This window comes from Siphateles boraxobius, unplaced genomic scaffold (assembly GCF_051911475.1).
Source record: "Siphateles boraxobius isolate OS27281-9 unplaced genomic scaffold, OSU_SipBor_1 68, whole genome shotgun sequence".
Classification (NCBI taxonomy): domain Eukaryota; kingdom Metazoa; phylum Chordata; class Actinopteri; order Cypriniformes; family Leuciscidae; genus Siphateles; species Siphateles boraxobius.
Window position 1 is genome coordinate 10,730,280 of NW_027509195.1, and position 16,116 is coordinate 10,746,395.

The following is a 16,116-nucleotide window of genomic DNA, read 5'->3' on the forward strand; positions in this document are numbered from 1 at the left end:
TCTAGCTGAACCAAAGAACACTTTCTGTGTGTATCCCACCTAAATCTGGACTGAGCTCAGGCTTGGTAAACGCATCCATGCTGCGCTATGGGGGGGATGCCATATGTCAGCGCAGTCTACACCAGCCCAGCTGTGTGATGGGGCAGGTGAGGGAGGAGAGCAGCAGGTGTGCAGTCCGTTCTGTCCTAATGGTACGCTAATAGATCACAGCCCAACCTGACAGCACCCTGCCAGCAGCCCGACTGACCCCGAACCTCGACTGACTTCGCTGGCATCCCGCTCCATCCCGGATCTGCCCCGTGAACACCACGGTATCACAGCAGAACAGCGGAGGTAAAGAGAAGAAGGATGAGATCTGTCTGCCTCTATCAACATCACATCAGTGTCAGGTTCCAGCTGCTCTGGTAATAAATGACACAGGATGACTTTCACTTGTTTGTATCCTGATCCTGAGAACGTCGTACCAGAGATATATTATCTCCTGTTTCATTTTTACTGTGCAATCATTGAATTATGGATAGAAAGTACAGTTGCAATCAGTCAGATGTGGCAGTTGAAAGATATGGATAGATGGATGCACAGTTTTCTCACCACAAATATATGGAAATTAATTCTCCACCTACAACAAAATGGCAGCAAAAACTGTCCGATCTGTTAACAAAACCTGTCGTTGCAGCTCTACTTTGCTTTTTACATTTTTTAATAGTGATAAATGAAATAACAAAACAGACATCTTTAGACCTTTGTCAGTGCATTCAAGTCACTTCTATTCAACCCTTAGAAGAGGTTAAAATTAGCATTTGTGTAAATTTGTTGTATCTTTGAGACTAACATTTATATGCTAGAACAAAATAAAGTTAAAAAACATTATAATATACAATCTTTTCTTTTCCTGCCTCTGACTAGCAATAGCAACTAAAACCTATTGGCCATTTTAGATAAGGAATCCCATTCATTTACTCATTAGGGGAATTTTTAACAATAACTTTTAAACATTTATGGACAGACCTACTGTGACCGACGAGCTTGTTAATTGATGATACATGCTTCTATTGAAGCCATCAGTCTGCATTATTTTTATCTTAAATCTTTCTGCAAAGCACGCACACACACACACACACACACACACACACACAGACACACACACACAGACACACACAGACACACACAGACACACACACACACACACACACACACACACACACACACACACACACACACACAAACAGTATATATAAATAATTAGTAACTGATTAATTGTAACCTGGATTACGTAATCAGATTCCAAAAACTAAATACTTGTAATTAGATTATATTACATTTTAAAATCTGAACTCATAATCAGACTAGTTACTTTTTACTGATTAGAATGATTACTTTCAGAAAATGGCAGTAAATGATTCATAATTTATTAATTCTCCCTATTCTTTTCAATTTTCTTTTCTAAAAAGGCTTATTGCTTATATTACTATTTGGAAAATCTTCGGGTTTTATGCAATTGCACACACAGACCAGCCACTCGTCAGGCGGCTGTTAAGACATCACACATCACACTAACCCTAAATAAAATATTTCATCTTTTTTAGTAAGTGTTTTATTTTGACTGTTATTTTTATTTTGCTGTGATACTCTTGCAACTGGTTGGTTTGGTAAATGACATGAATTAACAAAGACTTAATAAAAATAAATTGGAGAAATACTTCCAGAAAGGATGTTGAAAAACTAGACAGCTACTGTTGCACTCTATGGGAAAGAACATTCTGCTTGTCAAACCATTTCATGATCTCTGTCATTTTTTCACGTGACACGTCCCAGGAATACATTACATAATCTTTCCCTCCAGTTCAAACAGACTCCCACAATGCTAACGGCTCTTCTCAAAGACATGTCATGTTCTGTCACACCGTCAGCTGCGATCAAAGCCTCTCTGTTGACTGTGTCCATACTAATTAATATATTTACTGTGACATCTTGGAATACCACAATGAAACACAATGCGAGCAGCCACAGAGAGCGATTTGGTTAGCGCATTATTCCGTCGCCTGATTCCTGGGGCAGCTACAAGAATGGCTGCCGCCCACTCACAGCGAGAGAAGCCTTGCTCTGGGTCTACTTGCGTAACGCAGTGTCACGCTCGCACAGATCTGCACAAGGACCATTCATCTGAGTGCTGGTGCACAGAGAGTGTGTGGAGTCGGACGTGGGCCACTGTCACCAAACATCAAGTAGGATCTAATGACATGGCGGCCAATCACTCCTCACTCTCTCACTCCCTCTAAAGGCTGTTTCTGAGCATAGCAACAAGTCACTACATTTCTATCATCCATGTTACTGTAACCTACTCTGAATTTGATTCTCTATCAATATGATTTTATGTGATGACTCAAATTAGCTGTAAATCAGACAATTAAAAATATTTCAATGTATTTAGATGGTTAAAGCACACTGTATATTGTATCAATGTCATTGCATGAAATACATATCAAGTGGTATTTATTTTAAGAAATATAAGCACACTTTTGAAACAAAATTACCAGAAGTCGTTTTTTTAGAATTTTTAGGTGTTTTTAAATTATATAATATATACTATTAATATAATATAAATGATAAGTAAATAGTTACTCTGATAGGACACCTGAGTGAACTTGAGGAGAAACTAAAAAATTGAAACTATTGTTAATGTTAATTGAAATAATGCTGAAATAAAACAAAATAAATATGAAGTGAATTTCTTTTTTTAATGAAATTAGAATTGTTGCCTTTGGAACCAACTGAAATAAATTTGAAGTTTGATGTTTAAGTACTAAAATTAAAATAAAATCAGAACAATTAAAAATAAACCAATTCAAATGACAAAAGCACATAAAAAAGTACTAAAACAAATTACATTAAATTAAAATGAAAACTGAACTTTTAAAAATAAAAACATTATCAAATAATACAATAAATAATACTAAAATAAAACACACATCCAGTGTGCATATAGCACATTAGTGAAATTATTAACTGACGATTCTCAATTTTGCTGTTAAGTGGTAACATCATAAATTGATTGGAAGTACGGTAACACTTTATTTTACAGTGTCATTGTTACATATGTTACATGTACTTACCATAGTATTAACGGTAAATTATGCATAATTACATGCAACTAACCCTCAACCAAACCCTAATCCTACCCTAACCCTATAGTAAGTACACGTAGTTCATTAATATTACTCAGTACTTAAATATATAATTACACTGTAACAATGACACGTTAAAATAAAGTGTAACCGAAAGTACTTTACTCGCATCACTCATCAACATCTCCAGAAAACAATCAGAGAAAGCATGTCCTCCTGCAGACTCCCAGAGTGCAAATGTCTTCATGGAGGAGATGATTGTCATTCACTACAGGACCTGAATGAAGACCCTCACACACACAAACAGGGCTGCAACTGTCCCCTGCAGCAGATGAGTGACAACCATGAATATTTCATGGTGCTCATCTTCACAGAGGTGACAGCCATTAGCCTGTCACGACTGATTCACATCTATTCAAAGTGTGGCCTTATCGGGACATGCAACAAAACGGGCGCAATTAGTCAGGACGGTGGCTCTGATTAATGAGCCTCTCAGCGCTCTCCTCCACTAGAGACCTGATCCACATCACTGCCTGCTTTACAGGTTAGCCAGTGTGTCCATTAGATCCACAGGCACTGCACGGGATGACTTCCTCAAGGTACGCTCAGACTACACTCTAAGAATGCAAAAAAATAAGAGGCTTGGAACTTCTGCTGTAGAGAAAGTTTTCATTTAACATGCAAAGGAACTTGTGTTCACATCCCAACCTAATATATATTAGTATTTTTTTTTTTTTTTTTTTACTAAAACAAGCAAATTGCATCTGAACCTCTCCACCAGTGATCATTTGGATAATAAACTATTTCTGTGTTCAAAATTGTAAATGCAGGTTTTATTAATTGTGAGTAATCACTGTTTGGTTAACTGCAGCAATTTTGTGTACATTTAATTTGCTAAAAAAATTTAAATATGTATATAGACTTTTAATTAATAACTAAACATATATATTATATATATATTATAATATAGAATAATGCTATCATGAGAATATTATATATAATATATTATTTATCAGGTATATTACAAAATTATATTTACATTCACTATTATATTATAACATGATACTGTATAGTGTATTTATACTGTATTATATTAGATTATTTATCGGGTTTATTACAACAATATAAATACTATATCATTTTTTTTACATACACTTATTTACATACACTATTATATTATGACATAATACTGTATACTGTACTTACACACACACACACACACATATATATATATATATATATATATATATATATATACACATACACTTATTAAAACATTCTTAATAATTAATTTATATAATGCAAGATATCAGTACTGGCATATGCCACTGACTAACTCAAATGTACAATTTTACAGGCTTCAAGTCAGGCATATATATATATATACAACCTATATAATAAACGCTCCTTACTTTTGTAACTTGCCCTATTGAAAATATTTAGAATAAAAATTGGTATATCTTCTTCAAATATTGATAATTAACAAACTGATAATAATGACTCACCACACTTAAACCTAATACTTATGCGAGTTACACAATTGCACTTACATCACTCCCAGACTGTACATGCAAGTCAACTAAAGAATATAGAAACAGAAAGTGTGTGTTTTGAGCCGTGGCAAGTCTCAAATAAAGATCCTCATGTGAACTGGCGGTAAAATTACCACCCAGTACACAAGCTCTGTAAAGGAACAGGCTGGAAAGGAAGTGCTAGAGGAAGTGCATGATTACATGTGATTGGGCTGCCAGTACCTCCTCCTGGTCCAACATGTAGAGCTGATTTCCACTGATCACACACAGACGAGGATTCCAGTCGGGTTGCTCGTAGGAGGGAGCAGCAGCGAAGGAGGGCTGTTGTCGGTAGGAGGGGGGGACAGCATACCTCGCATCTGGGAGAGGAGGAGGAGAAAGAGAGGAGAACAGGAAAGGGACTGCATGTTAATAATAAAAATGCAAGACAGAATTATACTTTAATTCCAATTAGTTCAAAAGTCTATATTTAACCGGAACATACAACATTTGACCAGTATGTGGTGCTGTTGCCAAACATTCATCTGCAAAGTCATCCACTAAATTTAAATAATCTATACCTCGAATACAGCGCAAGTCGCTTTGAATAAAAGTGCCTTCAAAAATGGATAAATGTGCTGTAAGTTTAAATCTGATTTAGCAAAAGCTTTGCCAAATTACGATAACAAGATATATAATGTTGACATTCAATTGTCATGGTAAAATTAATTTATGCATTACTGTAGAATGACTTAAAAACCATTTAAATGGTGGATCGGTTATATTGCTGAACTAAAGATATATATTATATGAATATCGATGAATTATCATACTTCAATTTGCTTAATAGGACTAGGTGTTACAATCCCTAAAGATTCAGCACAGCACTGGCCTGACTGCATTAAAGAAGTCTTCTTAGGTGGGTTGACTTGAAGCCACATTCCTGGAAAAACACAACAATCCAATAGTTCGCAGCACAACCGCTGCACCGAACTAAAGAAAGCAACATAACCGGGAAAAAACATCTTAGTCACGACTTTAGGCCAAAAATTTCGAGAGGACGATCACTGCAGAGCCAATGAGTGGAGCTTAATGTCCAGCTCCTCCTCTATGAATGTTAGGGGTGGGGTTTTAGGGTCTAGCCACACCCTAACCAGGTCCACAGAGGTGGAGCAGGACTAGTTAAAGCCCCACCCATTACATCATTTGGCTCTGCTGTGAGCACTTGAAGATTTCCAGAGTTCTGAGGAGTGATTTTCTAAGCAATAGATGGCGCTAGAACTGCTAAAGTAACCTTAGTGTAGTCTTACACTGAGAACTTTATAAGTGTACAGACAGTTTAATAATAATATACTTTATAAAGACAGTACCATCGCGGAGCCATCTTTGGAAAACAGTCTCGACCAGTCGAACCACGAACGCCCTGCTACGAGCTGAACTGTGACTTGGAATCTCACAGTTCAGCTCACTTAGCACGGCATTAGAGGTTCGACTGGTCGAGGCTGTTTTCCAAAGATGGCTCCTGCCTGTATACGCGATGGTACTGTCTTTTTAAAGTATATTATTATTAAACTGTCTGTACACTTACAAAGTTCTCAGTGCTTCGGTTTGTATGTAGAGACCCTCATTAAGCTACCGTTTTAGTGTGGGGCTATTTTGAGCCTTGTTAGTGGTATTAACTAGCGATCTCTTTTTACTTATTATATGCCCCATATACTAGCGTTATAAGCTAAACAGTTTTTAGAGATACAACTCTTTACACTCGATTATCATGAAAACAAATCCCAGAGAACAGTCGACTCGGTACCAATGTGTTATTACACCCCAGGTTCATTTTGCGCCGGAGTTCTCCTTTAACCGCAGATGCACGATGACATTAGCCTGACTAAGTCAGACTTCGTACTTCCGCTCAATTTCATTTCGCTTCTGTACTTAGTCTGAGACATCGACATGTCTCTCAGTTTTTCTCCGGCCTGAAAACAGCCGGCCAATCAACGAACAGAGGGCGGGCTGAGAGCCTTGACGTAGATGCTAAGCGCAGAGTTTAAGATTGGGGAAATCGAAAACGACCGCGGATATGGAGACACAGGATGCAATTCGCTCTGTTGTGGAGAATATTCCTGGCATTTACAAACTGAAGGCCGAACAAGAAGAGTGTTTGGTAAACATTTTGAATGGGGGTGATGTCGTGGCCCTACTCCCGACAGGTTTTGCTAAAAGTTTAATTTATCAAATATTACCGATCGTCATCGAGAAACTAGGGAGGCCAAAGGCCGGCATGGTGATAGTTGTGATTGTGTCCCCCTTGGTTGCACTCATGGAGGATCAGGTTAAGGAGGCAGGAAAACTCGGTCAGCCATGTTCACTCCGGTATTTCGCTCGATGGTGTCGTTTTCGCATCATACATGTGTTTACAGTGGAAGTTCGATGCGGCTGAGCTGGCGAATAACACACGTCATAACCAAACGTTATGTGATTGGCTTACGGGTAACCAATGATTTTATACTTCAGACAAGCCATTTGACCCAGGTAAACCTCAATATCATGAAGCAACACAAGTATTTTGTTTGTGCAAAAAAAAACCCACATAATTTACCACTCATCAGCCTACTAGCTTTTTGTAAGCATTACATCAGTCAGTAAATGGACTGTTGGTGGGCCAACACTAACACCAGAGTTAAACCAGTTGGTCAAAATGAAATTCATACCCTTTCCAATCAGTGTGACAAATTTGGCAACTTTTTACCATATGGTTCAATGGGCTGTCATAGACTCCCAGCCAAAAACAGCAAGAAAAAAACCCAACAGACACAATATGTATACCTAAGATGCGTGGTACCTTTGGTCCGTGGCTCCTCATAAACATAGCAAACACAGCTTTCAAACATAAACACCACAATACATATGAGCTTCTACATTTTTAGACTGCAATGTACCTTACAGACACCGGGGTGTCTTTCTCCTCAGACTGTAAATGTATAACTCATGTGCAAACTTTGATATTGATAGCCCTGTACAGCTCTAAGGTTTCATCAGGTTTAAAACGAGCTGTAAAGCTGTCGCGTGTTCAGCTCTGGCCCTGTCAGCCAAGGCAAGAGCAATAAAGCCATTACTTTGGCCTTTGACTTTTTTACTTAATCCCTGTTCTTCTTTAAAACTTACAGCTAGACATGTCTCCCACACTTTCGCTCCAAAAAAAAGCTCAGAGTCGATATTCTACCCCGGTGTCCTCTCGTTACATGAGTCCCTACCCTCGTAACCTCCAGCCAATCAGAAACAGCCTTGACAGATGGTGGCGGCATCAGAGGGATGCTGGACCAGCTCAGGACGCTTCTGTCCAGACTCGCACACACATTTGTCAGATTTCCTCCAAGCACTCGAGAATAACATAGAAATGCACTCACAAACCAGATCTCTGGACTTGAGTAGCCTTATGTTTGCTAGAATTGATGCATAGACAAATGGACTTTAATTTTTCTGTTTTTCATTTGTTGGAGCTATTGGAAAAACATCTTCAGAAATTGGAAAATAATGTCTATTGAACACTGAAACTTTTACTGATTTGATTTAGCACGAGGCACAATATGTTTATCAAGGCAATAAAGCTAAAGGGAACATACCTCTGTTGAAATATTTTTTTTTTTTAGCAATTTTCTTTTTCAGCAAGGATGCACAAAAGACATTTAAAATGTCAACATTATTTCAAAAATTATTTAAAATACTTTCATCAAAGAACCGTAGAAAATGTATTACGGTTTCCATAAAAGTATTAAGCAGCATTTTCAGCATTGACACTAATAAGGAATGTTTCTTGAGCAGGAAATCAGCATATTAGAGTGATTTCTGAAGGATGATGTGACACTGAAGACTGGAGTAATGATGCTGAAAATTCTGCTTCACCATCACATGAATAAATGAAGTTTTGAAATATATTCTAATCTAATAATAAACTGTAATTTTTCTGTATTTTTGATTGAATAAGTGCATCCATTGTGTGAGCATAAGATAACTTTACATTGAACTTAAAAATAATCAATTCTGATCCAAAAAGCACCCCGAAAAGACCTGCAAAAGTAGTTATGATTCGACAAATGAGACTTAGTAGATAATGACAGACTTTTCATTTTAAGGTGAACTATTCCTTTAACATGACAGCACACCATGAAGTAAATCGAACAAACAGAGTAAACACAGTACTGCGCCGCTGCTCTGAGCCGTAGCCCCACCGCTGGGCCATGCAACACACTCACTACTGCGCGCTGGGCTCTCCGCTTGACAGTAAGCCAGCTAAAATCTTTTCTGCTATGGAAATAGCCTGTCACATCCAGCTCTGTCCTGACAAGAAGTCCCGGTGAGCTGGAGGAGCTGCCCAGCGCTGCTCTGTTCAACGGCACTCTCGCCATCAAAGAAACTGCTTATGACAATAACTAAAGACTTCATAGGGAAAGAAATGAAAGAATGAAATGATTTAAGTGCAAAAAATATATGAAGTGACTTTATGCCAGATTAACACAAGGTACTATGTTTGAGTTTATTCAAGGCAATAAAGCTAAAGGGAACTTATACTACATTTCAAAAGATTTTTTTAATTAAAAATTAACTCTTCATTACATTTTTTACTTAATACTTTTATTCAGCAAGGATTAATTAAATTGATCAAAATTGACAAAAAAACGTATCATGGTTTCCATAAAAATATTAGACAGCAGAACTGTTTTCAACATTGATAATAATAAGAATGTTTTCCTTGAGCAGCGAATCAGCATATCAAAATGATTTCAGAAGGATCATGTGACACGGAAGACTGAAGTAATGATGCTGAAAAATAAATTCAGCTTTAAACACCGGAATTGTCATGAACTGCTCGGTGGAAACAGACAGTGGGGATCCAAATGCAGGCTTTATTGAGAGGAAGATCCAGAAACAGGTACGAGAGAACAGGCAGTAGTCAAAACCAGGTTAGCAGTCCAGATCAGCAATCTTACAATGCAGGGATAAGGCAAACGGGAAAGCCAGATACAGGCAGGGAGTCCAGGATCTGTGAAACTAGAAAACACTCGGAAACACTAAGAAACAAGAAACTAGGAACTAGCAAAAACTCTCAGCATGCGCAATGACACGTACAAAACTACGCAATGGTACAAAGGGCCACTCAGGCTTAAGACAGTTGCGCTAAACAAGATAATCAAACACAGGTGCACAAAATCAAAGGTAATCAGACCGGGTGGAGAATGAGAGAAAAGATGAAAATAATAAACAGGGATAGAGTGTCCTGAGGCTCTCGAGGGCACAACAGCTGCCGATCGTCACAGGAATAAAGTGCATTTTAAAATGATGGAGGTACCTGTATCTTGATGGGTTAGTTCACACAAAAATGAAAATTCTGTCATAATTTACTCACGCTCATGTTGTTCCAAACCTGTAAGACTTTCATTCATCTTTGGAACACAAATGAAGATCTTTTAGATAAAATCTTAGTGCTTTCTGCCCCTCCATTGACAGCTACGCAACTGACACTTGGACACTTCAAAAAGTTCATAAAGAGACTGTAAAACTAATCCATATGAATTGATCGGTTAAGTCCAAATTTAAAAAAAAAAAAAAAAAGGGATCGGTTTATATGATGAACAAATTGAATGGCAAAGCAGCCTAAATTCAATCTGTTCATCATATAAAACGAATAAAGTCTCTTCAGAAAATTTGGATTAAACCGCTCAATTCATATGGATTAGTTTTATGATCTCCTTGTGAACTTTTTGAAGTGTCAAAGATGTCAATGGAGGGACAAAAGCTCTCAGATTTAATCAAAAAAGATTTTTACTTGTGTTTCGAGAACGAATAAAAGTTTCACGGGTTTGGAAAGACAAGAAAGTGAGTAATTAATGACAGAATTTCATTTTTGGATGAACTAACCATGTTTTTGCAGCTTAATTTCGATAAACACCCTGACTGAAGGAGGTTTTGTTTTTTGAAAGTTAAAGAGGACCTAATATGCTCTTTCACATTTTCTTTTTCTTTCTTTAGTGTGTAATGTTTCTGTTTGAGAATGTAAAAGGTCTGCAAAGTTCCAAAGTACAAAGTCACTCTAGTCCAAAGGGAGATATTCTCTATATCAGTGAGCACAATTTCTGAACTCCCTGAAACACCTCGATTTCAGTCTTGAGTTTTCTTCCAGGAATGTACATGCAGTACCACAGGAGGTAGGGATGCTGAACGTCCTGCAGCAGGCCCTAGCATGGGGCCTAAGGAAAAAAATCCCCTTACTTTAAACAAATGCTTTGTGGTTCATTATTTGTTTTTTGATGAAAAAAGCACGCTTTTGCCTCCGCCATCGTCGTGTCAGCCATCGTGCCTCACTCTCGTCACGTGACTCCTGCGGCCCTGCGTTGCTTCTCTTGATCTATGGAGTAGACGTGCCTCACATTGTAACTGTAGCATCTGTTGTCCAACTGAACTAAAATGATTTTATGTCTATAAAAATGCAAAACTCTGTGTATGGCCAAACCAGTACACCAGTAACACTGCTACCGCGCCAAGCCTACTGTACACACTCAACTTAATTCCTGGCAAAACTTGATCCCCCCCAACACACCTTTTTCTCAGCGTCCCCCTGCTCAAAATATGTTCCCACGGCTATGCGTAAACATCACAATAATCCTCATTTAAATCATTCTTGTCCAAGCCATATGCAAAGTAAAAGGGATGAGGCCTGGTTGACTGGCGTTAGTAGTATTGAAACTCGCAGTCATGCTAAGGGGCGTGACATTTTCCAAACACGCTTGAAGCGCTTGACCAATCACAACACAGTGGTCCAGCAGACCAATCAGAGAACAATGCCCTTTTCAGACAGAGGGACTTCATAGAGACAAGAACTGAACAGATTGTTACTAACAGACTGGGAAGAGAGGTACAGCAACATTGAAAATACGTGAAAAATAATGTTTTTTGAACATTCATGCATGAAAACCTAATCTAGTAGAGCCCCAAAACAAAATCAAGACTTTGTAAAAGGGCATAATAGGACCTCTTTAAAGTATTTCTAGAGCACAGTAATTGTTTCTGTACATTTTCATTGTTAAATGAAAAGCTGTTCTTCATAGGCATCGATTTCAGAACATTTGCAACAGATCAGTAAATGAGTGCACTAGTTAGAGTCTTAAACACCCTCTGACATCAGACACACACGCTGCAGGCGCCTCTTCATGTTCTCCATCACACTGGCTTGCACACTTCTGAGAGGGTGCTACTATTCTTTGGCGGCAGTGGGTGATGATGTGTGCCGTGCACATGAGGAAAAGGCCACGGATGGGTCAGCCTCACATTGTCATTACGCAGCCCAACAGGAGAAACACTGATTATTCACATCGCTGCACTCAAAACAGTGCTAAAAATATTCACACAGTATCTCCAGATGCCCCAGGCAGGTAGTGCACAGAAAAGAGAGTAGAAGCAAGTTTTTCATAATCATATCTGTGTTGCATTAGCTGTTGTCAATAGTCTGTTACAGTAGGCTCAAGCACACTGAAAGGTCGTGCTTTAATGCATGCACAAAAGCATTTCTGCGTTCATGCACCGTGATGGACATGTGACCTTACATCATAATGGACTATAAAAGGCAGGAATGTGTCATCCAGCAATAGCAGGAACAAAATACTATTGCTCAGAGGATGCTCTCATATAGCTCAGGAGATTTAAGTATCAGCTTCGTCTCAGATGTTTCTCCTAAAATCAATTGGAGAAATAAAAATGGATACAAATAGACAATATTTGACATACAGTTCTAAAATGAAAATGGATAGCAATTCAGATCATTTGGTATTGGAAGTAAACAGATGAGAAATGAGATCTCTTCACTTTTCAGGGAATCTGAGCAAACGCTGAGATGAGAAGCTGCTAAATGTTACACATCTCCAAGGACACCTCAGTTAATCAATAATGCCAGCAAACCCGAACATGCAATATGATTGACAGGTTGAGAAAGTTTCTGATTAGCTAGTTTTTAGAATGGCTCAAATAAAACATCTTTTGTTGTTTACAGAGCCCAAGGTCTCTCACCAAGAGGTCAAGGTTTAGCTGGTAAACATGGGTCAGTTAACCACTGCTGGTAGATGCCAACATTCTGAAGGCAAAAAAAAAGTAAAGAAAAAAATGACCTCCATTGAAGTCCATTTAAAAGTAGATCTGTATTTTAGTGAAGTTATGTTTTTATAAGTGAAAAATAATCATGGGGGAGATAATATTGTGATTTAACATTAATATTTCAAAAAAGGCTCCAGGCTTGTTTGTAGGGCTGCACAATTTGGTCAAACATGTTTTGATTTTACATCAATATCATATCTCTATATAATAACGCTAAATACACAAAACTGATGGTTTGTTCGGTACAGCAGGATGGGAGAACAAGTTGCTTTTGTTTATTAAACAGAGGTTTACTAAACAAACTGTGTATCTGTTTTTAAATGAATTCAGTTATAGTTGAATAGTTGTATGTAAACATGTAAGCTGCACATAAGGCAGTTTTTACATTAACTTCTAAATTTAATTAGGCCTAGCCTATATGTTTTTACTCCAATTCGTTGTTGAAATACAATCATTTATAGACAGTGGCTGTCATTTTCATTCCAGATTTATTTAAATCTACATTAAATAATCAAGACATCACTAACAGGTTAAGTAAAATATAATGAATATATAGGCTATCATAGTGCATATATTTAGCGAAAGAGTTAATTTCCCTAGCTGACTAACAAGCTGTGGACACTGAATGACTTGCCTCAGGTAGATGTAATGCTACGTGGGATATTGTTTACAACTGTTTTATTGATGTCTTTCCACCGTTGAAACACCGATTACACGGGATAATAGTTTCAGTAAGTTTTACTGTATCTTTCAACATACCTTCAGATGTTCATTCATGTTTGTTAGGATGAGGCGCGTATGTAGTGATCTTTCACACCACATTAAAGACCGTCAAAAGGGCCTTTATTGTTTGAATTTCATGATAAAATGGACATAATTTGAAAAATGACACTTTGTTTCTCATAGAAAGTAAAAACGCAGAGCTTATTGCGATTATTTTTTGTTAATGGTGGTTAGGCTACAACGCTATATTTGTATTGTACACACAAGACACATACAAATTTGCGGTACGAATACGTGTACCGGTGTTGTGCCGAATTCCGACTGCCTGCCAAATTATTACCCCCAATAATTTGGTGGGGGTCAGAATTCGACACAACACCGGTACATGGCTAATTGCTATTTAATCAAATGCCAAGGAAGAAAAATTTGTTTTGTGACATAAGGTAACGTGAGGTCAACCTCAACAATGGGCTAGGGCTGGGCAGCATACACACACACATATGAGGGGTTTAACGGTACATGTATTCGTCCCGAACCGTACGGACGCCACGGTCCGTTGCATGCAGTCGCACGACGAATACATTCAGTCACAGGCGATCCACACTCCAATCCACAAGGGACAATGCGCAGCAATGCAACAATGTTTGCTAAAGAGTAATATATTAGGGAGATCAGTGTCTCTTCTTCTTCTACATTTAATCAGATACAGTAAACAATCGGGATTGCGATTTCTACTATGGCATGGGTAACTGCTGCTGATATCAGTATGAGCAAAAGATGGGACCTTTAATTCAGGCAACTTTTGCACATATCCAGGCCTAAAAGCCACAAAACTACAATCTATACACGTTTTTAAGCAAAAGCCTCCGTTTACTGATCTCATTGCTCTCTAGGAGAAACGACTGAGATTAAAGAGTGATTTTCCATGCTAATCCTCCCGAGCATTTCCACTGCACACTGTAGTTATGGAAAGAAAGGCTGTCCTCATGCAGTCCTGATCAATAGCTTGAAGCTCTCGAAGCACATTTCCATCTACGGTACCTGCTCGTCTCCTCGCCACATCATCCACACGGCGTCACTGTAGCTGCACTTTACAGCTCCCGCCCCACAAATCTACATACAGGAAACAAGGTTACTGCCCAAGAGATGTCACTTCCGAAACACCCACTCTCTCTCGCGCGCCCGCACGTTCCCTCACTCTTCCTCACCCACACACCCCCAGCTTATTGCCATGACAACCGAGAAAAGAATAGAATATAAGTGAGTGTTAAAGAGACAGATGATCAGTGAGAGAGGGGGAACGAGAGAGGTATGGAAGACGAGGATAGAACGGGACGAAAAGAGAGAGGGAGGCGGAGAGAAAGAGTGCTAAAATGTGTGGGAGAGAGAGAAAAAAGCGAGAGACGGAGAGGAGGGAGAAAAAACAGAAGGTAGAGAGATGGAAAAGAAAGAAAAAAGATAAAAAGAGAGAAAAATGAGGGGTTTTGAGAGAAACAGAGGGACAAGAACACTTTTTCGGGAAAAGAGAGACCATTTCTTGTTCCCATAGCAACCTAGCCATCCATGAAATACTCTCTCTATCTCTCCTGTCATTTGCTCTCTGTTCGCTATGTATAGCTCATAGTATGTGTACATGACACCAGAGATTTGATGAGTGAATGAGATGTGGAAATCAGAGGATGAATTAGTGGTGATGATTGTTATATGATCTCAGTTTGATGGAAACTGCCGCCCATATGCAAGCTAGTAAAGTTACTTGTAAATCAGGGCCATTCAGAACTGAATTGAAGTGGCACACAATACAGAACTGCAACTGTAAGGAAAACACAATTAAAAGGGAATAAATAAGAAAGTTTAGTTTATTTTAGTTTAGTAATATTTGATTGATTGATTGATTGATTGATTGATTGATTGATTGATTGATTGATTGATTGATTGATTGATTGGAGTGTGTGTCTATATATATATATATATATATACTGTATATATATATATTTACACACACCATTTGAAATCATGGAAACATTGAAACCATGGTTTCAAATTATTTTTAAATGGTATTATACACTTGAAAAGGAAATGTATTCCACAAATCAGGGAATAAACAGGCATAATTACTCAAAATTAACAATATAATTACAGTGCATAATGTGTTGGACTAATAAAATTGGCCTGATGTGTGACTGGGTTGAAATTCTGTTAAATATCTTAATTGAAATTCAATACAGTCCTCTTCCTGTGATTCAGATTCAAATGTAATTTAACATCCTGTTCCCACACTCAAGTGAGCCAAATCTTAAACTCTTGAATATTATATTATGCCATATTTTGTCATATATATCAAGCTGTACGATTAACCAGAAAAAAAAAAAAGGATTTCAACTTCTACAATGGTTACGCACTGTAAAAAAAAACACATAATGCCTTTATTTTTCAAGTACAATCAACTTGGCTGTTTAAATCATTTCAACTTAAATATTTTTTAAACTGACTTAAAAAAAATTAGATGAATCTTGTAGGCTATAACTTAAAAAAGAAAGTTGAAAATGGCTGAACTTAATTGGATGAGTTAAAAGTAATGTAAAAACTTTTTGAAAATATAATTTTTTACCAGTCTG

The 16,116-nt window shown here is 37.8% G+C and overlaps 1 protein-coding gene across 1 annotated transcript in view; it reads right to left on the minus strand.

Annotated features, from left to right (window-relative positions):
* The window catches only part of syngap1b (synaptic Ras GTPase activating protein 1b), a 184,827-nt gene that overhangs the window by 132,347 nt on the left and 36,364 nt on the right, over positions 1 to 16,116 (minus strand). Inside the window, 1 exon segment of the mRNA XM_077214697.1 lies at positions 4,880 to 5,016. Within this exon segment, the coding sequence (XP_077070812.1) occupies positions 4,880 to 5,016 (137 nt within the window).